Below are 26,520 nucleotides of genomic sequence, written 5' to 3' on the forward strand. Positions count from 1 at the left end.
TTCAAGGTTGGGGATAAACTGTGAAATAAAAATAAATCTCTCTGAAAGCCAGAGGAGCACTTGTGGTTTGAAATAAGCCGAAAATTACTGACAAAATGATAATTTCATGTTTGCAGTTGAAAAAATGTAGCTGGTATAAGAAACATAAGTTGCGTGACACATCTGTATAAATTTATACTTCACAGTTTTCATATGGTGGTAAATAGATCTCACTAGGTCAACCTAAGCTTTAAACAGCAGAGAATAATTATGTTTTTCAACCTGGTAAACCGTATTTATGGAAGTCTGCCAGACATTTCTTTGTTTTGGCTGAACAAGAATAGCATTAAGCCTGTGGAGAGAAAGTCCATACATTTTGTACAGAATGTCACCAAAGATGTTAAGAAAAACCCTACATCTCATGATTGAAGCTTTTTGTACATTCTCTAGTTGATACTTCTCTCCAGAATTATGACAAACTACTGGTGGAAAGGAAAAGCTGCATTCATCCATTCATCCGTCCATCCATCTTCTAAACCCACTTAATCCCTTTTGTGGTCATGGGGTTGCTGGAGCCTGTCCCAGCTACTGTTGGGCAAAGGTGGAGCACACCCTAGATGGTTCGCCAGTCTATCGCATGGAGGAATTACTCCCTAGTTGTTAATGTTAGCGGTTAGTTTGCTTAGATAGTAAAAATCAAACACGATAAGCCTGAACCCTTTGACACCAGAGACTTCAGCGGTAACACTTCAATAACAGGCGCTCTTTGCTGTACTGTAACTCTTAGAATATTCATAAAATTAACATAATTTTAACAGATACTTGCATGAAAAAAAAGCAGCTTGCATTACATTGCATTGAGGCGGAAAGTCGCTTTTCTTCATGACAGAATCAGTTAATTTTTGTTGATTGTGTAAACAATCCAAGTGTGACAGTAGTCCAAAGAATGTCAATACTGGAGCTAAAGATTGACGAAGGTTGTGTACACAAAGGAGATCAAGCAGCCTCTCTGTTTAACACATACATAGTTATAACTAGCAATTAAAGCTAAAGTCTTTATGGGCAAGTTCTGGCTGTTTTCCAACTGACCCTGCCTTTCCTGACTCTTTGTGGCAAAAATACCTAATTTGGGTAATAAGCAGTCAGTAAGGCAAAACACCAGCCCTTGAAGACAGGACTTTGACATCCATGATCATGACAGATAAACAGAACAACAAAACTCACGTTTGTTTTCTTGGGACCAGTCACAAAAGGCTGCTCTTTATTGGGTTGCTGTCCATCAACATCCTATTTTCCTTCACTTGACGCATATTTACCAAGACTTGGCTTTTTAGTTTTAAACATGCCATACGTCTGTTGTTTAACTTGTTCATACTGAAAAACAAGGACACTGATCTAACATTAGCACATTAGGGTTTCCTCTCAACAACAATCAGCTGATGCTGCAGCTGGTGACGACTCTGCCCCTTCCATTTACAACTGATGTGGACTCATGGGATGTTTTCTGCAGCGTTGGCAAACTTCTTTTTCTCACGACCGTTATGGATGGCTTTTAACAAGCTAGAACAATTAAAAACTACCTTTACATTTCCAATTTATCAACTGTGATCAACTACAAAGGCTTTGTGATATGAAAAGTTGATTTAATAAATATTTCTTATAAAAATAAAATGTTTTTATTTCCTTTTCAATTTTCTATTTTGTTAGCTCAAAGTATTACCAGTCAGCTGCAGTAGCCGGAGAAAATAGCTCGACTGCGCCTTTGGCGACTTTAAAAGGTGGACAGTTGAAAGCCTCCAGTCAAGTCGGATACTACTGACCGACAGGAGCAGTCTGAATCATCAGCTGTTCTTTTGGGAAAACTGACTGGATTGATGATTTTGTGACGGCTTTCTTTGTATTTCTTTCTCCTGAGTACAATAACTTTACATAAATAATTTGGACTTTCCACTGAAAAGCGTAGAAACTCAGAGCTTCAAAGAGACAAGGCTTCTCTCAATAATGTCAACCTGATTAAGATCAACCACAGATGATTAAATCTGGGACAGTTTTTAGTTTAGATATTTGCTAAAATACAATCATTTGCAATTTCTTAACTTTGACCAATGATGCCTCTTTTAGACCCAAATTTTAATGACAACTGCAACTTTCCAGCTTCTCCTAAACTCTTTATATACCGACTGAGTAGCTTCTAATGGTTTAATCCAGGGGTCACCCACCCTGTTCCTCATGGGCTACCGCCCTGCTTGTATTGCAGCTAATCCTGCTTCAGTAGATTAGCTGGATTTAATCAGCCCAATTTCTGATTGACTGAACACATCTGATCCAGGTGAGCAGCAATTACTGAAGCAGGGTTAGCTGCAAAACAAGGAGAGCGGTAGTCAACGAGGGGCAGGGTGGGTGACCCCTGGCTTAAACCATTGACTGTATAGGGGAAGTGGACCAGTGAGTGTGACATCACCGGAGAAAATAGCTGCGTTTACATGGACAAAAGTAATTGGAAAGAATGCCTGATCGGAAGAAAAATGCGTCATTTATTGGTTATTTATTATACTTTAAACTTTTCGTGAAAATTTGTTTTTATTAAACTAAACTTTATACAGCTCAAAATGATAAAACCCTCATTATTTTAAGATTTCATTTTTGACTGATGTGTTTGGTGTTGTGACCATTTTTGTGTATGTTGATGCACAGAGGGTTTGCAACTGATTGAGTCGGATGTCACAGACGAGGCGCTCTTGAAGGAAATTTTAGCCTCGGGTCTGTGGCACCGAAGCCCAGCCGCCTCGGCGAGGGGAGAATCTTGCCAGTCTTGGGTCGTGTGAAAAAGGGCCAGTGTGGGTTAACGTTCAACACACTTTGACAGACTCAGACAGGATGTGAACTGGTTGCCTTGAACTAAATCTGGCAAAAATAAAAAGCTTAGTTCCACTCAAAGACTTAAAAATGATCTAACCGATGTATGTAGGACAAATCTCACTTCACATTCATGCTGTTCTGGATTTCAATAAGGTCTTCACGCTTGTTACATTTTGGGATGTCACACAAAAACATGAAAATCAGCCATTACAAAAGGTTAATGGCCACAACTTAACTGTATGAATTTAGAACAGTCTGTTGTTTAAAAATGTCTTATATGGGTTATATTTAGATGTTATGTTTATACGTCTTTGCTTTTTAAAAAGCGCTTCTGGCAGTTATCTAGTGGTGATCTGCCGATTTTCTCATCCCAACCACTGGACCATTTGAATAAAACTGTTTCTAACATCCTCTTGTGTTGGAATTGTTTTGGACTGTTCTCAAAATGCCCCTACACTGATGCAGAAAGAGCAATGTGATCAGTTTTATAGATACCAAATATGACACAGTCTGCAGTTGTGCTGATGCTTTGGTTCATTTTCTTTTCCTGATAAAACCCTTTAAAGATAGGTTCTGGTATTCAGAATCCCTCTCAGCTATGTGTAACACATGCTGTCACTATCTTGACCTGTTTCAGATGGAGTTTTCCTCGCCCACATTTTTGTCCCCCCCTGTCATGGAGTCCACGATAATGAAGAGAAACACCCTGTTAAGATAAGCTGGATGAGCATGGAGCTCCTGCTGTGGGTGAAGTGAAAAAAACCTTAACTATTTCATTTTATCAAATGCAGCTGGTTTTGTATGAGTCTGGCTCATTTTGTATGCAGTGGCTGTTTCTGGTTTTAAATGAACGCGCGCTTTGGATGGTAATTGAACTAATTCAATTGCTTTTTTATCTGTACTTTAAAGTACTGCTGCTTTCCACTGAAGATCATTTTCTATTAAACTAATTTGACTCAATACTTTATTTTGCATCTAAATTAATTATAGTGACGGATAAAAATATTTCAAGATCATAACAGGGACATGGGGATGAAATTTGACCTTCAAATGAGCTCATATCAGAGTTTTACCTCTTCTGTGGCTCTACAAAAAAAAACCTTATTGAAGACATTTTTACTTTTTTGTTTACCCTCCATTCTATGATCATTCACAAGCAGCAATGCAAGAACTGAAACTAATTCAATAGCTTTTTTATCTGTACTTTAAAGTATTGCTGCTTTCCACTGAAGATCATTTTCTATTAAACTAACTTTATATTGACAAGTGCAGCCAAGTGCCCTAGCAACAGGCATATCAGCTCTTTACTCTGCTGTTTGGAATCACTTGTCAGGTCCAGAGTAGGCCTGCACAGTTAATAGCAAATTTATCGTTATCGCGATTTCAAGCTGTGCAATATCCATATATTGCAAAATCGCAATAAATGGTAAACCTTAAATGTGCTAAAACAACCTTATGGGCACTTGAACTATTTAATAATTGAATAAATCCCTTCATGCATTTGACCAATCAGATGGAGCTTTTATGGTGTTGGCCTCCTATGTAGACGAGGGTCATTTGGAGAATAATTTAAGGTATTTTGTCTCTTATTTAAATTAAACCTTTGCAGTGAAATGGAAATGTTTTTGTTGTTTTTGCTATTTTTTCATTTATCGCAAGTTATATCGTCATCGCAATATTGATCACTAATATCGCAGGTTTTTCTCATATCAGGCAGGCCCAGGTCCAGATATTGGAGTTGATTGAATTAAGCAAGTGTGCCTTAAAAATTACTTAGTGCAATATTCTGGATAGTTCATGATATTAAAAAAGAGCCTGGCAAGACCCTTCAGCAAGAAGTGATCCTCCAAACTGTTTCCCATGTAGACAGTTAATCTTAATTTGATTTTAGTGATGTTTTTTGAAATCTCTTTTTTTTTATTACCATGAAAGGTTTGAGTTTCTGTTGTGAGAGTCAAAATATAAAGAATATGAAAAGAAAAACGTGATAACTGTGGCTCCCCCAATTTGAGCATCGTTCCCTCCAGCTAAACTCCTCTGGAGCTCAGTCTGCACTTAGGTTTCCATGTAAATTCAAGCAGCAGCATTTTCATTTTTAGTGCATTTAAAAAGGAAGAAAATGATATTTAATCTCTATTCTGTTGGCTGAATCCATTGTATACTTACATGATGTTTGTCACACAAGTTTAAATTAATTTGTTGTCAGAGGTTAAAGTCCCTCCTCCAATGATTTGCTCTATTTTAAAAGCGCTCCCAGTGGTATTTTAATTAAGAGTATTCCTTGTTCAGTCATAATCAAAAAACGTGTTATTGCCTGAGACATATTTACAGAGCGGCAGTAGTTTATCTGTAATTCGCCTCTGAGTTGTGGCGGGACTTTTAGGCGCAGAAGTAACCTTCCGCTGATATCCCATCATCCCTTTGTTTGCACATTCTCCCGCTGCCTTACAGCCCCAGACTAACTTTAGCAGTGCAACAAAAATGGTGAGCAGTAATGGAGCTTTCCAGCTGTACAGTTTAGAGCCAGATTTCAGCTCAAACGAGGAAAACAAAGACGTTAATGGATCTATTTTTTGTCTGCAAATGGATGCATCAGAATGGAGCCAGCAAGTGAGATTATGCCCCCCCCCCCTTTGTAATTGCTGCATCACAAATGAAAGTTTTATTTATTTATTTAAGATTTTCATATGAGCCGATTTGATTTTTTTTTAAACTCAGAAATACAGTTTTAATCCTAAATTCTTGTCCTGCATCATCAGCCAAGTGCAACAAGAACGTGTTAAAAACAGCAAAAAACTATTTTCATCTTGCATTTCCCATCTGCAACAGATTTAGATGGAGTGGTATTACGATTTTATTTTATTTTTAAAAGGAGAGAATGCCATCAACATTGAACAAATAAAAACTCACTGCAGTTCTCAAAAACGTGTTTTTGGAACATTGTCGTTTTTTTTCTGTCTGCTCCATCTTTCACAAATCTAGTTTTCAGGTGGACTCACGGGCAACAAACTACAGAGAAACAGAACTCAAGAGGCAACAGGCGCGAGGCGGCAAGCGGGGGTCTGCGGGGGCTCGTGGGGAACACTCTAGTTACAGTGCTAGAAAAAGTAACGCCGTTACAACCTACCATTAGCGGGATTCGCTATTAACAGCAGCGCATTGCCATTGGACGCAGGGAGGGGTTGGAGTCACCCCCCCTGCCCCCCACACGCACACCCTCTCACCGCAGACTTGTTATTCGAAGAGCGTGAGCGCGTGCGGACAGTCGCTCCTCGTTGCGCACTGGGCATGGATCAGGACGCAGCGCTTCTCCCCGTCTGCTGCGGACGCGCTGCGCTCTGGGGCGCATAGGAAAGGTGCCCAAATGAACCGCCGCCCTCCCGGCTCCTCTGGCGTGCAATGGCTTAACAGGAGAGACATGAAGCTCCGCACAGAGGACTTCACCGCGGAGCAGTGCCTGGACGCTATCGAAATCGTTTGGGAACTTTGCCGGGCGGACCATGTAAACCGGGACAAATGCAGGGATGTGTTTCCTCTGGGGAGCAGCATTCCAGGCAGAGGACACGCAGGTAAATTTCTACTGTTTTGGCTTGTTATTCATCAAAATTGTTGCTTTTCGAGTTGAATATTTGACTTAAGACGAGAGAAATAATTATTAAGTAGCTGAAACTTTACTGCAGTTTTTAGATTTCTGTTTAATTTGAGTCCTGAAAGTGCAGCACGTGTTGCAGAAGAAATAGCAACAGGTGGAGCAGAAAAACGTTCTGTATTTCCTATCTTCATTCATGTAATCTGTATTTTCTCCACTTTAAAGTCTAGACGTTGCCTTTTTATGACAGAGATCACAGTTTTTAAATGGTTGAACAGTTAACTTTCTCTTCATGTGACTTTCTTTATGCTGTTTTTCTGGTCCTGCTGAATCAAACAGGTGCAGATTCTGCCCCCTCTTTCTTACACCTTGCTTTGTCTCCTTTTTTTCTCCTTCTCCCCTGCATGTGTCTTGTCGTTGTCTGTCCTTCACCTGCTCCTCCAATCTTCCCTGTCTGACCACTGTCATCTTGAAACGGGTTAAATGTAGACATCTCAATCAGTCTCCTTGCGGTGGTGGTGGGTTTCTGTGGCCTCGCCCTGTTGGCAGTGTCTCTCTTTGTCTTTTGGAAGCTATGTTGGCCCATTTGGAGGAGCAAAGCGCTGCCGACCCACTGTGAGAATGGTCTGCACGTGGGCTTCGACGTGCCTCCGCCCAGATCCCCTCCCATTACTGAGTATAAAGCAGCGGAGCTGGAAAAGAAGAAGCCCCTGGAGGTGAAAGTGAACGGGCGGAGCTCCGTGAAGATTCTGGAGGCAGCCATGAAGATCAGCCAGACTTCTCCAGACATCCCCGCTGAGGTGCAAACAGCCCTGAGGGAGCGGATCAGCCCTCAGCCTCCAAGAATCCAAAGGCAGACCACGGAGCCAACTTCCTCCTCCAGGTACCCTCTCAATTTAGAGCAAGCCCCTCCCAAGCACTGAGCACACGCCGTAACAGGAAGACATCTGATTGAAAGCAGCTTTGAAATCCTGCTTTGGTTTGTTTTTTCCATCCATGCAACAACAACAAGCAGATGCTTCCACAGGGTACAGAATGTCCTTAGAGTTTGTGACAGCGTTGCTACTGTCCTCGAGGAGGTTTGGAATGTGTCACCCATATCATCAGAGGCTGACTGACCTTGAAAAGCTTCTGCACATAAAAAATATCTCTGCCAGATCGTCCTACTGCATTTCCCGAACCCTATAATCACTTACACGCGTCTATAGCAAGCTGCTATGGTAACAGTGGGAGGAAAAAAACCCACTTATTAGAAAATCAGCTCTGGCTTCTCTTTGTTTTCCAGGACTGTGTTTAAGCTAGAATGTCCTTAATTAGCACTGCTGCAGGATGCAAGCTGTCATGGTGGAAGGATTGGTTTCTTCCACCAGTAGACAGCTGGGATCAGTTTCTTAGAGGAAGATGCTATTGACTTTTGGCTTGTCGTTGGGCTCATTAATTAAATTATGTTGCCGTGGTCCTCATGAATTACACACCCCCCTGTGAGGCTGAAGGCCAAGATAAAGATTAAAACGCCCACTTTCTTATTGCTGTCTTTTATTTCCATGACAGGGCTTTTACTCTGAAATGAAGCTCCAACACGGTAGAGTAGGATAAAAAAAATAATCCTGGCTTTTTAGGAGCTTTTCATTGAATTGGTGAAAATAAAATACTGAAAGGTAGTGGTCGTATTATTATTAAATTTATGGAGCGGTGCTACCAGAGAGCCAATTAAATGATTGATTTGATGAAGCACAGCAGGATCCAGCTAAAGAGTATATTCATTATGGATTAATTGCTTGGTGTTTTAAATGTCAAAGAGGTCACCAGGTCACAGCAATCCTTGTGAGCAAACAGAGATGGATTACATAAACATCAAAAAATGAATCTTATGTCTAGAGTTAAGGACATTAGAAGAAGTAAATATTTGGCCTTAATTTTAATCCGGTGAGTTGCTCAAATAAAGTGTAGAGGTACTACAAATAATAATTTTGATGATCAATGATTAAATACAAATAATAAAAAAGTATGAAAAATGCAGCATTAGTTGCTGTAGAATCTTTTAAAAGTCGTAAAAATCCTGGTTAAAAAGTGACATTATTTGCTGGAAATGAAAAATATAGTAAACCTTCTAAAAAATATAAAACGGGAATATAGAAGAAGTAGCACACAGAGTAAAGTACTTGACTCAAAGTAGACATTTCAAATCCACCCATCCATTCATCCTCAGGAGCAGGTGAATACCTTTTGGGCTAACAGGGCTGCTGTCTGTTGCAGGGCCACATAATCTCATTCACATCTAAGGGAAACTTAGAGATACAATTTAACTTATCGCCATTGACTGTATATGTGAACTGGACTGAGTGGCCCCTGGTCTTCCAAACAGGAAGCATTTGCTGTTGAAAAATAACCAACTATTACTCAGTCATTATATTGAACAGAATAACCATTCTCGCTCTGCCTCATTTTTTTAACATGTTCTTGCTAATTCTAATCTTTTTCATAATGTTTTTATTGCAAGTTATTTATGTCATGGCATATACTTATAAAGGGCTTTACTACCTGCCTTGAAGCCCCCAAAGCGCTTTACAGTCACAGTCCCATCCACCCATTCACACACTGATGGCCCCAACCTATAACCACCAGGAACCACGAGGGTGGGGTTCAGTGTCTTGCCGAAGGACACTTTGACACATTTAAGGTGGGAACCAAACCTGCGACCTTCCGATCAAAGCTCAACCGCTCTACCTCAGCACCATGGCTGCCCTCCTTTGGTGTTATAAACTGACCAATCAGATGTGTCATTGAACGCATGCTTGATAGATTCTACTGAGCCCAGTTTCTAGTGGTAGGGATGTGGATTTCCAACAACCTCACTCTCGATTGGTGAGTCTTGTTGTCTTAGAAACATTGACTCAGACCAATTGCTGCTTAGTAATGACTGTCCTCAACATGGCAGTGTTCATATCACGAAAAAATAGCGACTTAAGTGACTTCACTTGGTTGGAGCCAGAAGTAAACCATTTTCTATGGATGACATCACAGTCCAGTTCTCGTAGAAAGTCAGTGCCTATGAAGCATGACTTTGGACTGTGGGAGGAAGCTGGAGGACCTGAAGAACACCCACATATGCACAGGGAGGACATGCCAACTCTACACTGGAAGGTCCCAGCCAGGAGTAGAACCAAAGCCTTTTCGCTGTGAGGCAAGGGCACTAACCATTAAAATAAAAGCAGGTGTTATTATGCAAACAATCGGGAAATACCACCAGTATTTATCAAAAAATGGATCATGAAATTGTCTCTTTTTTAACCCTTTTCATTTGGCTTCCTTGTTTCTGATACTACAAACTTGCATGGATAGTCATAATTGATGCTTTATTCCATCAGAAGAGAGACTGTAGAGACGGATTTCTTGTTTAAGCAAACAGAACAACAGCTTTGCATTTGGTTTGTCTTCATGGCGTTTGCTGCTGCTTTTCTCATCAAGTTATATTTGGTTACAATCACAGGAGAACAAGACTAATTAAAAGACAATGTGCTACTAAAATTCAATTAGACTGTCATCATTTCTAAAGGTTTTTATGTTTTGTCCACAACTATGACGTCAAAAAATATTTAGTTTGAATTCGATAACCTGATGATAAAAGGCACAGAGGACCTTTGAGTCAAATTTAGAAGGTTTCCCCTAAAAGCAGCAGACTCTAAATGGGTTTTCTCACACAGACACCAAATCTGAAAAGTCACATGTTTGCATACAAATGTGTGAACCTTATCTGAAAGCTCGCTGACTTTGAGAGAGATTTTTCCTGCTCACAGAGCTGTGTTCTGAGCAGAAAAGCGTGGCTGAAAGACGTACTTTCACTCTGTGCAAAAATGTGATAAATGTCCTTCTTTCATGTGTGCAACAACTCAACACACTGAACAGTTTGTTGACGCAGGGACAATATTTGATTCCTCCATCTTTTCTTATTGAAAGATCCTTTCCCAAACCCATGTGGAAGGAGCTTGAGGACCAAAAGAAGATTAAAAACTTGACAATACAATCAAACTGTGAAGAAAGATGCATCATTCGCACCAACAAACTGGGTGTTGTGTCTTAAATAGGTATTTTTGGCATTTCTTTTTTCAGTTGTTGGTCTGAATCTTACAAACGTCTTGGTTCTAAGTGGCGTTTGTACTTTTGTTTTGGAAGTAATGTCTAACTATGCGTTCTTCACCATAGTGTTTGTGCCTCTGCTGGGATTGTCTTCCTGTCAGAAAATTGGTTAGTTACTTCTCAGCGACCAGGGGCCTCATTTATAAAACTTTGCGTAGGATTTGCGTCAGAAGTGGCGTACGGATGAAACATAGGACGTGCGTACGCACAGAAATATTCGGATTTATAAAACCGTGCGCACGCACATCCTACGCATTTTTCCCTTAATAAATCACAACCAATTCTAAATGCAGCGCAGCTTTTTGCGGCTTCATGACACGCCCTTAGATGCCCATAAATAGTCCGTGAAACGCCCACAAATGAATATTCATTGATTGCGAAACCATGGCACACACCGAGAGGAAATGGAAAAAACGTAACTTCACTCAATGTGAAGTAGAAGTTATCGTTGGCGAGGTGGAAAAGAGGAGAAAAGTGTTGTTTGGAGGGCACAGTGTGGGCATTACTAATGCCAAAAAGGCACGTGAGTGGCAAACGGTGGCAGACGCCTTAAATGCTGTAGCCTAACAACCTCGGACCGTGGCGTTTTCCAGCAAGTCTTCTTGCTGTCTAAAGATGCGTTCACTCCGAATTCTTCCATTTGCCACATCTTCTAAGAGCGCAAGATCAGCCATTGTGCGTCATTACGCATTGTGATGGGGCATTTTATTTCCATCCATTTAATTACATCTGAAAAGCTACAGATGTCGGTAATAATCCACGTGGAAATGGGAAATTGATCAGCGCAAATGTAATTTCTTGTTGCTTTCTGAATGGTTGAGACATACGCCATACATTGTTTAATTAAAAATAAAACAAACTAAAGGCACATGCATGAATACCATAATTCCATACCTTATGAAGAATTTTTTTACTATGAAAACAACTTTCCCTAGTGGACAATTAATGCATCTCTCTCTATCGATCCATCTGTCTGTCTAATTGCACCTATATCTGCTCCGCCAGACGGACACATTGACGAGAATATCAGTTTTGTACATTATTTCGTTCTGTTAACTATATTATTTATGAGGATGAATTGCACAACATGCCAATATTGCAGAACATATTTCACTTTTCTTTCTGCAAATAAGTGTTCATTTGAATTTCTGTTGTAATTTTCATTTGATTTTTTTTGTTTGTTTCACTGCTGATCGATCAAACGGGTGTTCGTGTAGGCTGTTAATTGTAAGACTTGCTTTGTGAAGACTTCATGTTATTTCTGAGAGGCAGTATTGTCATTTTCACTTTTACGTGTTTCTTCCATCTGCCCACGGCGTGGCCGTTTTTCATTTCACCCGTTTTTGTGCGAACGCCTGGGTCAGAGCTTGCGTGAAGGACCGCACATTTTCCCGTCAAGTTTGCTTTTTATAAATCTCAACTATTGCGTAGAGAGTGGCGTACGCCTTCTTTTGTGCGTACGCAACGTTTATAAATGAGGCCCCAGATTGGCAAGCTATATTACAATTTTTATCAATACTCTAATGGAAACTTGTAATGTTTAATTCATTTTTTACAAAACCAATAGTAAAAAAATGACAACCTTTTTAAAAAAAGGCACAAAACATCTATTGGAGAATATATGCCCACAAAATTGCAAATGTTGAGTTGTTAGTTAACAGCCTATAAATATTGATTTTTAAAAATGTAAATATGGTGAACAATTAATCCAAAAAACAGTAGAAAGATGTCACAAAACTGATAGAACATTCCCAACAAGTTCAATTTTTTCTCTTCTCATTATGGATGTATAGTTTAGATGATAAAAATACTTTTATGTCATTTTTTCTCTTCATCTTTAACTTTTTGCAAATTTTCAAACCTCCTTTCTTTGCAATTTGATGCTTGATCCCCTGAGTTGTGATAATTGAGTAAAAATTGATCCCCATGGTGGGACCATAAAGTTTATCTTACAATACCTTAGAACTGAAAATTAACTCTTCTTTCAAAAAAAATGGTGCACATTTCCATTTATGAATGTAAAAAAAATAAAGTAAAGTAGTCCCATGCTATAACGCCATTTTATACCGCCTTTTTGCTGTTTCGGGAATTTTTTAAGTTCAATTTTGCATACTTTTGCCTTTCTTTCTTATTACCGGTAGTGGGTTAATTGTGTTCTGCTTCCTGATTGGCTGTAGACCTTGTTAATCAATCTCCTTCCTAAGGCTACAGAATGTGTTCATTTTGCTAAATCTACATAAGTCTTTGATCAACATCTTATCTTTGTTTTTGTTAATTCTGGACTTACTTTTCTATAAAGGTTTTAACTTTGAGTGCTTAAAGAAGAGAGAAAAGTGTGAAAATATTAATGTTTGTCTGGGAAAAGTGTATGATTCAAGTGTAAATCCCAGTCTTTTTTAGGGCTCAGTTACCAAAAAAAATGAATTAGTCATTAAGTATTTCTTTAGTTCAAACATATGATTTACTATTGAGCATTGAAGAGCTTTAAGAGTCATTGTAACGAATAGTTTTTTAGATTTTGTATTTTTTAAATCTCCAGTGTAGATAAAAAAAATGGGCTGCACGTTGGCGCAGTGGCCTCACAGCAAGAAGGCCCCCGGTTCAAGTCCCGGCTGGGGGACATAAAAAAACACATCAATGGGGGACCTTTCTGTGTGGAGTTAGCATGTTCTCCCCGTGCATGCGTGGGTTTTCTCCGGGGACTCTGTCACCGGTGTCACTCTGACACCGTCCAAAAACATGCTTCATAGGTTAATTGGTAACTCTAAATTGTCCATAGGTGTGAGTGTGAGAGTGAATGGTTGTGTGATTGTGGACATTCTACTGGCTACCTGTCCAGGGCGTCCCCTGCCTTTGCCCACAAGTGGCCGGGATAGGCTCCGGCAGCCCCGTGACCCCGAAAGGGACAAAACGGAATAGAAACGAATGAATTAATGAATAGATAAAAAAATCTGTAAATGTTTTGGGATTAACCCTATAAAAGCAGAGAACTCACCAGCAAGACTTAAATAACACACATTCTTTGACATATTGGAACTCTTTGACCATTTTACGCAATCAAACACTGCTTTTTCTGCAACAGAATCCGTTAAAGTACATGGATTGCATGATCATTTCTGTTAAGTGTTGCATATCAGCGCAAAGCTGTTTTTTTAAGCTACAGAATCTGCTGGTTTCACATTAATTGTGTTAACAGTTGAAGAGTTACGGTAGTCGAAACAATGTCAACACTGGAGCTTAAGGTCTGGTGCTAAAGGGCTGAATAAAATGTTCTTTACAGTTCTTTAAAAATCACCAAATGTTGTTTTCTTTTCTTTCAAAAGGCACAATTCATTCCGGCGCCACTTACCTCGTCAGAAGAATGTCACAAGCGTTGACTTCAACATGGACGTCGTGCCTCTGCGCCAGTCCTCCACGGTGAGCATTGGGAGGATTAAACCGGAGCTCTACAAGCAGAAGTCTGTGGATTCTGAGGACGAGTCCAGAGGGCCAGTCGAGACTTGTGGAAAGCTCAGCTTCTCCCTGCGTTACGACTATGAGGAGCAAGCTTTGGTGGTGAAAATCCTTAAAGCTTTAGATCTTCCCGCTAAAGACTTCACCGGCACCTCCGATCCGTACGTGAAGATCTACCTGCTGCCCGAGCGTAAGAAAAAGTTCCAAACACGAGTTCACCGCAAGAATCTGAACCCCACGTTCGACGAAACCTTCTGTTTCCCCGTGGCCTACGATGAGCTCTGCAATCGAAAGCTGCACTTCAGCGTCTACGACTTCGACCGATTCACCAGCCATGATATGATTGGCGAGGTGGTGGTTGACAACCTCTTTGAACTCTCTGATCTTTCAAGAGAAGCAGTGGTGTGGAAGGATATTCACGCAGCAACTATGGTGAGTTGACACTGTCGCTGTCGGGACAAATTCTCCTTGCGGTCATATTTAGAGAGTAGAGGTTTATGTTTAGGTAGATGGCTGTTTTATAGCGTCCGAAGCTTTAGCTCCAGTTCTGGCATTCCTTCAACCGTTTACGCAATCAACAAAATTCCGGTGGATTCTGAAGCAGAGGAAAGCAGCTTTGCTGTGATATGCAACACTTTACAGTAGTGGAGTGTTTCTGCGTTTAATGTAATTCCGCTGATTCTGTCATAGATAGAGCGGCGTTGTGACGTAATGCAACACATGTATTACATGTTGGTGCAAAGTCAATTAGAAAATCTGCTTTTCTCCGTGTCAGAATCAATCAGCTGATTCACCAACTGTATGCTGCCTGCAACATCTCGGGTATTAAAGGGTTAAAAGTATAAAAATGTTTATTTTCGTCAACAGTGTTTGCATGTAGCAGGTGGATTGCATTTCATAATTCAAATGCTTGGGGAAATGCGCTTAATCAGCCAAACGCCCACACACGTTTTCCAGAAACTGCTGGGCATTTCGCTCACATAAATATAGCTTCAGAGAATAAAAATATCCTAAAGCAGATCCAGTTCTGTCTGTAAACAGCAACCTGCTCCCAGATGGATGTAAACAAACAGGATCTGCAGTTATCAGATAATGAAGATCGTCTCAGAGGAGAGCTCCTCAAAGAAGAAATGCTAATGTGGACACATAGGTATCTGTGTATTGTTTCAGTTTAGCTCTGATTAAATGATGTCAGTCCGTTGCAATAAGCAGTGAGCCATTGTTGTCAGAGCAGTTTTGCATTGCATTCTAAATGAGGAGCAATCAGAAAAGCCTTTAAAGCTTTTTCTCCTCCATAGTTTTGATGTAGCTGAAGGATTGGTTTTTGTTTATGACCTCTTCTGGTTAATGTGTTACTGACCAGCAATTTCACAAGCTCATTTTAGACATAATACAGTCAAAATCTACTTTTCTGACCACAAATCCCCAAGTCTTTGACCAGTTTTGACTGTTCCTTTGGTCATACAAAGCATTCTGCATAATAACATTAAAATATCATGGCTTAAAAGCACAATTTAGTCTAAACTCTAACTACGCTATTGTACACGATGATTAAAGCCTCTCAGCATGAAGGTTATATTTATTCTATGAAATATTGTTGAAAAATCCTGAATCCAAAACTGAGTTATAAAGGCGTTTATATGGCGTTTGGTAAGGATGCTCAACATCTATTTGAACACCTTTGAACTCTTCCCTTCGCATCCCAATTAACCGGCCAAGACAGTCATGACAGCTGTTAATTTTAGTTTGAGGCATGATATTTATCTTGCAAAGATGTGTCATATTTGATAAGTGAAATTAATCAAGGTCAAAGCCATTATTTTTGATCTTACAAGGGCTCAAAAGATGTGGGGGATGGAATAGGTGGCATGCACATTTGATTTGATTTACTTTTTTTCCTTAAAACAAAAAAAAAGTTAAATGTGATAAACATAAAGTGATAAAGTGCTTGAAAAAGCAGTGGATAGAAGAAAAATCAGATTAATTCCTACTCCCAATCTTTTATTTTTTATACACATATTTTTACAAGATACCAAAACAACATCTCGAAGATATGATTGTCAGTACATTGTCCATTTAGGTTTCTCGTTTTCTCATTTATACATTTCCTATATTTTCGGTTTGTAGTTTTTTTTTTTGCATGTGTAACATGTTTACTTATTTTGAGCATGGAAATTAAACTCATCTTTCTTTATGCAGTCAGACACAAGGACCAGTATGAAAATGCTAAATCACCTGTCCCCTAAAAAAAACAATTATTGAATTATTTAACTAATTTTTCCATTAGGAGATTAGAAGGTAGTGTTCAGTATTTTTGTGAACTTGCGATTCTTTAAAATTTTGATGCTGCACCCCAGGTTTAAAAAGATGAAGCAAATTTCTTTAGAGTAGTTGGGTTAAGTCAGTGTTTTTCAACCTTTTTTGAGCCACGGCACACTTTAACCTTGACAAAAATCCCGCGGCACACCAGCATCCAAAAAAAAAAAAAAACAGAAATTCATGGTCTGTATTGATCGACAGAGATAATGAGGCACGTTCATTGTTTGTGACGTGCAAAAGTAAACAAAATAGTCCGTGTCCAAGAAAGTTCTGGAATTTATTCTTGAGCATGAAAAATTTATTACAAAAAAGTCTCATTTTCAAGGGTTTTCAAAGTCCTTCGTTGGAATCTGTGAAATGATGTGGTCAACAAAACATACCAGGACCTGCCCACCCTCCCCATACATAAACCACCACAAAAGATCCAACCTACAGGTGAACAGATGCACTAAATCCAAATTTACCCCTGATCATGTGACATAGTGACAACAATGGCAGCTACATTCACTGTTATGGTCACATGACATAGTTTTGTCTACGTCTTTGGATTCAAAGTATATAGCCAGAAAATGTCCAATAGGTTAAAGGTTTTTTTGGGTTTTTTTGCCCTCCAGGAGAGCGTCGACTTGGGGGAGATCATGTACTCGCTGTGCTACCTCCCCACAGCAGGGAGAATGACCCTGACTGTCATCAAATGCAGAAACCTCAAAGCCATGGACATCACAGGCTCTTCAGGTAACCCAACCGTAGATAAGGCCAACATCAAAGCAAAGTGGCCCAGAAATTCAATTGGAACGAGACACTGGGCGTTCTCACTAATCAAAATAAAACCACAAAGGGACCAGGGTGGTCTCCCAAGAGTGGATGCAAAGTTTCTGCAAGCTTTGGTGCTTGGAAACATGTAAAAGAAAAAGCTTCTTGAAACATGGCAGCAGAGTGAATCTTGTGTCTTGCAGATCCGTACGTCAAGGTTTACCTGGTGTGTGATGGGCGGAGGCTGAAGAAGCGGAAAACAACAACTAAGAAGAGCACTCTTAATCCTGTCTTCAATGAGGCCATCATCTTTGACATTCCCCCGGAGAACGTGGAACAAGTCAGTCTGTCCATCATGGTGATGGATTATGATCGGTGAGTGACGCGCCCACGTCATGTACAATGCAATCAATTTCCTTCCTTCAAGCCTTAATTTAAAAGAATCTGTTGTATTAAGTGACTCCGCCGAGCCTTTTTTACAGCTCTGTTGCCTGTCTTACTTTATTATTTTTTCAATAAACAAAAGAAAAATAGGGATTGGCATTGGGATTTGTACAATGACACGTGTAATCAGCATTCTTGCTCATATGCTTGTGATTAAGGATGTGCATGCAACACTAACCTATTGATGGCACTGCTGTAGTCTGCTGCATTCATTAATCATGGTGTCAACCCCTTATTTGTTCTGCTGTCAAAGTTCACCCTCTGCGTGTTCTTCACTCCCTACTCATCATGAGGGAAGGTTGTATGAAGGAAGGAAGCTTGAACACTAAAACCCCAGCAAATGGGCTGTAAGGGGTTTTTGAGAACTCTTTACTACGAGTCACAGGTTTTTGCTAAAATCTCTGCAGTTTTAGGACTCACTCACTATTTCCGTTGTTAAAGAAGCAACTCCTTCACTTCCAGATTGAAGCTTGATGGAAAAATGAATTAACTGCAGTTTAACTAGTTACAACTGATGTTTCGTTAAGTCAATCACCATTCACTTTAAAATAAAATGGTCCACATACACAACAAACACTCCCTACAATTGCAAATGCAAAACCTTTTTAACAAAGAGAGGAGTCCTAACAGTAAAAGGGCTACATTGGAAAACATCAGTAAGAAATTAAATTAACTAAGAAATAAATAAAAAAAAATTTTTAATGAAAGTTTAGTGCAGGACCCGATGATGAGAGTATACACATTAGATTTAAATCTGCTTTTTTGAAGAATCAAACTAAATTTTTTTTTGTTAATATCTATGAGGGATCCAAAAAAAGTTATTTTTATTACTATTTTTTAGATCGTTTGGCCTAGAACATATTTAATTAAACCAGGGGTCACCAACGGCGTGCCTGTGGCTGCAGGGTAGACTGCAAGGACCACAGATTCTCGTCCACATTACAGCGTATATTCTCCCTTCCAATGCAACGAGGGAAGAAACGGCGTGCATGTCCCAACCATCCCCTACACTGATCTCCTGTAACATCCTCACACGCAGCATCCATTGCATGGAGCAGGGACCTCTGATCTTGAGCCTGATGCTCAAACACTCTCCACCTCTAAGCGGAGAAAAACTCCTCAATAGGATTGAGAAAAGGAGAGTAAGGTGGTAGGAACACTATGAACATCCTTGGATGAGTACTGAACCAAGCCCTGATGAGCGGGCCACGGTGGAAATTCACATTGTCCCGTACAATAACATGTAGTGGTGGGTGAGGCCCTACAAGACCTCTCTCATTTTCAGGGATCAAATCAAAATAATAATTAATGTATCAAATGGTCCAAGGGGATTCATATATGGTATTCATGGTATTATGTTCTTGACTAATTTTGAAAATTGAACACACTATTGTGCATGTGATGACTTACACAATGAAATGATGCCGACTCATTTTGGAGCGAACATCCATTAGACTGAGAATCAACAATCAGTTTAGATCAACATCCTGGAAATTGTGCTAAATGAAGGCTACCTGTACTTAATCAATTGAAAGATGTATTGAGACATTGAGACATGTACTAAGACATTTGCAATTTGAAGAAATTAATGAGAAATTCCATGCTGTTGTGAACAATTGCCAAGTGGTTTGGAGGTTTGTCCATGTTGTTTTGAGAATGTAATTTCTGTTTCAAGAAATGAGCCGAACCAATGGAGAAAAACTGTAATAAACTGAAGGGTAAAACAACTACCAGGGTAAAATTTCAGATAATTTAGTTGAAAATTATTACTGAAAACTAACTTAACTTTTATTAGATCTTTTAGAAAAAACATTGCAGAGGGACTGTACATCAATACAGACTATAGAGTTTCTCCTTTTTTAATTTTTGGATGCTGGTGTGCCGCTGGATTTTTGTCAAGGATAAAGTGTGCCTTGGCTCAAAAAAGTTTAAAAAACACTGCTTTAGATGTTTGTCCAAAAGTGTGTTTCCCTGAAGCTCCTACCAAACTTTTCTTGACCTCATCATGGAGGACTCAGATGATGAGAGATCAGGTTTATTTATTTTGAAGAGCTCTACTAAATCATCAATGAGCAGTGCACGTCTCCATGTGTAGGTTTGTGAAATCCTTCAGACTGTACCAGTGAGGAGCAGCAGGTGGCCCTGACTGTGGCAGCAGAAAGTCGCTGCTCCTCTCTAACCAGTGGGAGGGGCTTTATAGCAGCAGGGGACACGGTGAATGAATGTAAAGTAGTAACTTCTGACATCGCCTGATTCTCTTCCTTTTTTTTAACGTTTTTCTTGTCGTTACTGTTGTGCAAGTCATTGATTAGAATCGTGGAAAATAATTACCATTTAAATGTGAGCAATCAATTCATACTGTACAGATAACTACTCCTAATTATTATTATCATTAAAATTACTAGTCAGTGGTTTTGTTTTTTGGGAAATTTGCAATAAACAGATCTATGTAGCCCATAAAATAGCCCTCATCCTCAAAAAGGTTGGGGATCCCTGATTTTAACCGATTTGCTTCCAAATTTAATTGGCAAAAACGAAAAGTTTATTGGCATTTCGTACATTATATGAGTATAGTTAAATATAAACTCCTTATTGGAAGTATTATTTTGTTGTCCTTAAATCTTTTATTTGTTGTAAGACACTGATAACCGAAACTAATTCAAGAATAAAATGAAGTAGTTTAGCCTTTTAGTGCCCTTCAGAAATGCTTTGTCTTTTGTTGAGTCTGTGAAACTTTTCCATTCACTCTGCGGTCCGATTGTGTGTAAATGTGAGCGATTTGTTCTTAACAGAGTTGGACACAATGAGGTGATTGGCGTGTGTCGAGCCGGGCCAGATGCAGTGGGCCTTGGACGAGATCACTGGAACGAAATGTTGGCTTACCCGCGGAAACCCATCACACACTGGCACGCTCTGGGGGAGGTACACAGATGTTCTTTCCATTCAGTCAGGCATCCTTTTCTTCTTTTGCCATTGGAGCCCACATTCACAGTCGGAGCTTTTCAGGGAGTCCTGATGTTGAATTCTAATGATTTACTTTTCAAACAGAGACGAATTGGGCGAAACAATTGTTTACAGTTAAATATGAAAAAGAAAATTTGCAGTTTGTGTGAGCCAAGCTTTATCTGCAAGTTAATTCAAGATTGTCTTTCCGTTCATATATATATATATATATATATATATATATATATATATATATATATATATATGTATGTGTGTGTGTGATTCTAGGAAAAAAATCGTATACAACGTTTTTATACAGACTGTCTAATAGAAAGATCTGACAGCTGGGGCATTCAGTTGGTGACTTTCAAGGCTGGCCTTTTTTTCTCCTGCAAGTTTTTCTTCTGGTCAATACTGCCGCCAAATGAGCAGCTGCAGCTACTTCTAGTCGTTTTCAGGTTCTTTGTTAGCAAAATCGGGAAATGCCGTATACTTATACAGCCCTTTACTACTTTCTTAGAAGGCTCAAAGCGCTCTAAATCCCAGTCTAATTTAGCCATGCACACACACTGATGGTAGCTCTGCTACCTGACACTAGCACCAACCTATAACCACCAGGAACAACGTGGGGTTCAGGACACATGGGCACGCAAGGTTGGAACAGAGTCTGTGGTCGACCGCTCTATCCACCAGAAGTAAACCAAATCAAAATATTAGCATCCTCCAGTCATTTGTATTTTCAGGGCCACACTGGTGTGAAAGAGCCCTTAGATGCCACTTATGCCAGTGACGCATGTGTAATCACACTGAACACCCGATAAATCCCCCGATGAAGTTGTGTTTTGTGCTTTTTTACTTTCAGTGGCCTGGAAGAGCAGCAAGTTTTGAAAGTCAAGGTTCGTGTTCTTCTCCCAAACCTCCAAAGACTCCCTGACGAAGGCTGATAAAGTCACAGCATCACTGTAAGAAACCGCACGTTTGTTGCTGAGGGAGCTGTGGCATTAAACAGTCACCAGAGCATGTGTGAAAACCGATTTCCTTCTGATCGGTTTCCTTTTAGATCCTACTGAAATGTATTTAGGTTGTTTGAATGCAAGTTCTCTAAATGCTCTTCAGAGCTGGCTATGCACAGCACATACAAAAGTCTTACAAGGTTCTATTTGCCAAACATCTACATAGATGCCGTGATTGACACGCCTCACTTTAACGAGTCCTTCGTGGTTCATTTGAAGCAGTCTGAGCTTGGTTTTGGCCCGATTGCTCTTTAGTGTTTTGCCATCTTACCTATATGAGACAAAAATTACAGGGCTGGCTGCTCGGTGCCGTAAGATTACATATTAAATAGATTGAATAAGTCAACATCCAACAACTGAGGCAGCTGAGCGTCAAGGGCTGAGTAAATCTTAAAAAACCTGTTAGTCACAAGTGTGACAGATATATGAAACAGGCTGTCATTGAAGAACGTTCAGAGCAACAGTAGAAGTAGCAGACACATGTAGCAAACAAACGGAGAAAGATGTTTTAGAAAAAACCTGACTGGCGCTAACATATTTAAATATGAAATATGGAATTATTTTTGTACACGAATTTTTGATTCATAAGTACAAACAAAACTAAGCCAATTGTTAAACAATGAGACTTACCGTGTTCTGCTTCGTGCAATTTTGCTTCAGTTTTACGACTGTCCTTCCTGACCCAACCCTCATCCTTTACCCCAACGGGCTCATGGGCTCAAGTGCCTCCATGTGGTTGTTGTCGTTTACAGCACCTGATGGCCCAACACTGCTTAAGCCTTAGTCACAACTGCCCTTACGGGTGGATACAGGCTGTCTGCGGGCGAAAAAGGGGCTAACCTGTATGGGGAATGCAGGTGGTCTGCACAGAATGTTAAGGTCGTAGATTGCTTAGTGAACCCAGCGAAAAGGTTGTTGCACATTATTTTCTATGGGCATGCTGCAAGCAACAGGTCATAGTGAACACTTACACAACAGACACATGGGGTAAGGTAGAAGTGAGGAAGGTGAGAACGGACAGATTTTTTCGTGATAAGTGATAAGTCCACGTTCCTTGCACGCAACCTGGCTGCTAGAAATGAGGAAATTAAACAATCAGAGTGTAGTTTGTGGGGGTGTCCTTATGTATCACGTGCACAACCCATGCGTGAGGCGTCTGTCAGGGGCCAGTACTCGCACCTTACCAACGACTAGAGTGTGGCGTGAGACCACCATATGACACCATATGACAGCATCACCTAACAGAAACTAACGTTAGCTTTACGAATACTTTGCAATTCCCCTTACATATGCACCACAATGGTACTTTTCATTTTTATGATGTCCCTTAAGGTGGCAGTAGAAGCTTTAATGGAAGTGTAAGACACACCTCCGCTCCCCTTAAGATGCGGCTAATCCTCTCTATGACCCTTTCCACAGACTGGGCAACCCTAAAACCTGCAGAACCCGTACAGTTCAACCCCCGGTATGGGTGCATGTGACCAGGGCTTTAGCATCTTAAGCCATCATGGTTAAGAAGTAAGTCTTATAAAAATCACGAGTGCCAGATGCCCCCTCCCCCGCGGTGGCTTGGTGGGTACTGCATTCAGTTTGTAACCAGAGGGTTGCAGGTTAAGGTCAAGGTAAGGTCACAGTCCAGGTGTATCCATCTACGACTAAATGCTAAATAATTAATGCAAATATCTTACCTTGAATTTGCATAAACAAGGATCAGATACAATAAAAAGAGTTCCAAAGGAAACTACGGAAGCATGGCCAAGATAAATAGAAAATAGAATTTTTTTTGGTCAAATTTACTTTTTTTGGTTTTCAAATTTTCCATAATTTCTTCAAGTTTACAATGTGTACTTTTGAGTTGAAAACTGTAAACAAGGCAAATTTTTGATACATTTAAAATTCCAGCCACACAAACAAATGCACTGCCACTCACCTTAAGAAAATTAAGAACTTCAACAACTACAAATCAATATGCAACATTTCCCAAAATTAATATTTGCAATTAGTCACCTTATAATCACAACCCGTTAAGAAGATTCCTTAGATCATTTGACATTAAAATTGATAACATCTCTTCATTTCATGGGAGTAATAATAAACCAATAAAAAAAACACATAGCAAATAGAAAAAGGCTATGAACTGTTATCTTACTTGCACATGCAGTAAATTTTCTTTTTGTTCAACCCTTAATATGAAAGAACTATTTTTACTTGTAGCATGCCTGTCACTATTTAAAAAAAGCACTTACTGAAGGAAATGTGAGTATGTTTGAGTATTTGTATTTTTTGAAGTTTGTCTATAAAGTTGTGTAAATATTCCTACAACACTCAACCCTGTTTTTTGTACAGTTGGGACTCGGTGTGAAACTGAAAAGAAAACTAAAATCTTTTATTTGCAAATGAATTGACAGTTAAAGAAATTATATAAAAATATATTTGATGTTATTTATATAATTTAAAACTATGTACTGTAAGTTTTCTGAATATATTCACGGTTTAAAAAGTTCAGATGTTTATTATAGTTTGAGCATTTGTCAGGTTCAAAAAAAGCAAATATCGTAAAGAATTTTGTTTTTCGTGAATCTTTGAATATTTTCAGCAGTTGATTGGTCTGCAGGCAGATCAGTTTAACTACTAGGTTGCACAAAATTGCAAACAAGTATTTAGCATTATCCTCTTATTATAAGCAAGGCCTTTTTGCTTTCATCTGATTGTTAACAGCCTGAATGTCTCTAAGTTTAAATTAAAATAAACCTCTGTTATTTTCAGACAGGTTTTTTCCCAGTGTTCTTTGCAGTGGCTCTAATATTGTTGACATTATGCATTACATATTTGCTCTACGCAGCTATTTCCAAGAGGAAGAATCTGCTAAATTAGACAAGCCTGTAGGTCACAAGTGTCAGATCGGTTATGTATTCACTCTGCAAACTGACAGCTGATTGGCTAACTAGACTCATAGTGGAGAGCTTTCCCCGAAGGATGCTCAACATTCTCCTTTAATCAGTTCTGTACAGGGCGAACTCACACAGAAGTGAGCAGGAGTGGTTTTCTGGTCTAATGTGGTCAGTGTGGCCTGATTTGCTTTATTTAGGTACCTGGTGGTGCAAACCTGTAAATTTTAGGCTAAATACTAAAGCACTGGAGGAATATTTTGCTCATTATATGAATCAATATTGTGGGAATTTTGGAAAATTGAAATATTTTTGAAAATTATGAATCAGTTGACAGTTAGAATAAGTTAAAAAAAACACATCTTTAGTGCTTAAAAATTCAAATTTGTTTCTATTAACAAATGAGGTTTAATTTGATACACAAGACCCTCCTCTGTGAAGTGACAATTAAGTTTAAGGCCTCCTGCAAATGTTTAGTTTACACTCTGCTTTTTCTAATATTTATTCTTCTTATTATATTTTACTTCTAACAAAAACCTTCTTTTTTATCTCCTCAGAAATTTGAGCTGATGTAAAATGTGTTTGAAAAAAAAAAAGATTCTCTGTGGGCAGTTTCAGCCCTCCGTGGTCCAAATTTTCTAGCCATTTCAAAGCTGATTACCTGGATCAGATGTATCCAATCAGAAGCTGCAAATGCTCGGATGTTTGCAAAAGAAGCTGGACAGTGACTCCACCCCCGAGGTCTGGAGCTGTGAATGCATCACAATGCATGTATTCGACTTAAACAAACGTTTTTATTTGCTTTTTCAAAAAATAGTTTCAATTTCAGTTTCACAATGTGTCCCTACTTTGAGAAAAACATGTAAAAGATGGTTGTTCTTGTCAATGGCACTGTTTATAAAATAGAAAAGTAAAACCTACAGAGTTGTTGTGCATTTATGAACATAGAGAAATCACTATGTATTTTTATTGTTTGGTGACACTTTGAAAAGCTCAAACTTGTAACTGAGTGACATTTATTCACGTCCTGTAATAGTGGTGCACAAGTTAGTCAAACTGGAGGTCCAATCCAGCCAATTCTACCCTTTCAAGTTATTCCATGTGTAGGATTTTAGAGCTTTGAGCTGTAATTGTGTGCCTCTCGGTTGAATCTGTATCCACCAAAAACACTGCTGCCTCTGTAATGATGTGTACAGTTTGTGATAACTTTTGTAATGACTGAAGTAAACATTTGGTATATAATTTATTGTAACTGTTTCATATGTATTTTAAAGACATAAATAAAGCAACCAAACTGCTTTAAAATGTCTCTGTTTTTTCCAAGAGCAAAGACTCGGTCCTACTAACTGGTTTTGGTGCCAGTCTGCAAATATCACACCTAAAATAATGACTTTAACTCTGTTACTACAATGTGTATCTAAATTTGACATCAGACTAAACCTAAATGGTAAATGGTTTATACTTGTATAGCTCTTTTCAAGGCCAAAGTGCTTTACAGTCACAGTCCCATTCACAAACTGATGGCCGCTGCCAAACACTGGCGCCAACCTTCCACCAGAGGCACGGTGGGGTTCAGTGTCTGCCCCATCTAAAAGACTGTCAGAGAGATTCTCCTTTCAGGCATAACCCTATATTTCACCCATTGAATGTATATAAGAAATGGACTGAGTAACTCCTCCCCCAGCGTTGTAAACAGGAAGTGCCCGCTGGAGAAGCCATAATCCCATAGAATTCTATAGAGAAATAAACAGCTATCACTCAGTCATTCTATGTGTTCCTGCTAATCCTATTTTTTTTCATTATATTTTTTTGTACTGCAAGTTATTCAAGTTATAAACTGACCAATCAGATGCCTCAATAAAATTATTTGGTGTAATGCCGCACGTTCAAAATGTTTGACAGATTTCATGCAGCCCACTTTCAAGTGGTAGGTGTGTGGACTACCAACAAGCTCACGGTTGATTGGCGCGAGTGCTTGCCACAGAAACGTTGACTCAGACTTACTCGGTCCGATTACTGCTTAAGAAAGTTGTCTGGCTCCAACAAGGCCACGTCCATGTCATGAATAAATGGCAACTGAATTGATTGAATTGACTTTGGGCTTGCTTTCTTATCTCCACCGCCTCCATGATCCATCTGAAGA

At 39.4% G+C, this 26,520-nt stretch overlaps 2 protein-coding genes across 4 annotated transcripts in view; one reads left to right on the forward strand and one right to left on the reverse strand.

The window, feature by feature from the left end:
* LOC101162257 (liprin-beta-1) overlaps window positions 1–26,520 on the reverse strand; it is a 147,291-nt gene that overhangs the window by 91,273 nt on the left and 29,498 nt on the right. The gene's annotated exons all lie outside the window — the stretch shown is intronic.
* On the forward strand, window positions 5,897–25,682 carry LOC101162492 (synaptotagmin-10). 3 transcript variants are annotated; one of them, XM_023952549.1, is made up of 8 exons: window positions 5,897–6,407; window positions 6,917–7,310; window positions 13,888–14,449; window positions 16,951–17,071; window positions 17,293–17,464; window positions 20,326–20,455; window positions 21,339–21,438; window positions 24,935–25,682. In XM_023952549.1, the coding sequence occupies exons 1-7, from the start codon at window positions 6,203–6,205 to the stop codon at window positions 21,408–21,410; spliced, it is 1,656 nt and encodes a 551-aa protein (XP_023808317.1). In that variant the 5' UTR covers window positions 5,897–6,202; the 3' UTR covers window positions 21,411–21,438; window positions 24,935–25,682. The 3 variants fall into 3 exon arrangements, with proteins under 3 accessions (XP_023808317.1, XP_023808316.1, XP_023808318.1); XM_023952548.1 differs by having other exon boundaries at window positions 5,898–6,407; window positions 21,339–25,682; XM_023952550.1 differs by having other exon boundaries at window positions 6,174–6,407; window positions 7,000–7,310; window positions 21,339–25,682.

Source organism: Oryzias latipes, chromosome 23, assembly GCF_002234675.1.
Source record: "Oryzias latipes chromosome 23, ASM223467v1".
NCBI lineage: Eukaryota > Metazoa > Chordata > Actinopteri > Beloniformes > Adrianichthyidae > Oryzias > Oryzias latipes.

What these genes read in the sequence shown, in the direction of transcription:
- LOC101162492 (XM_023952549.1), top strand. Translation starts at nt 6,203, where the DNA reads ATGAACCGCCGCCCTCCCGGCTCCTCTGGCGTGCAATGGCTTAACAGG. An exon ending in GAGCCAACTTCCTCCTCCAG is followed by an intron (nt 7,311 to 13,887) that starts GTACCCTCTCAA and finishes TTCTTTCAAAAG; the next exon opens with GCACAATTCATTCCGGCGCC. An exon ending in ACTGGCACGCTCTGGGGGAG is followed by an intron (nt 20,456 to 21,338) that starts GTACACAGATGT and finishes TTTTACTTTCAG; the next exon opens with TGGCCTGGAAGAGCAGCAAG.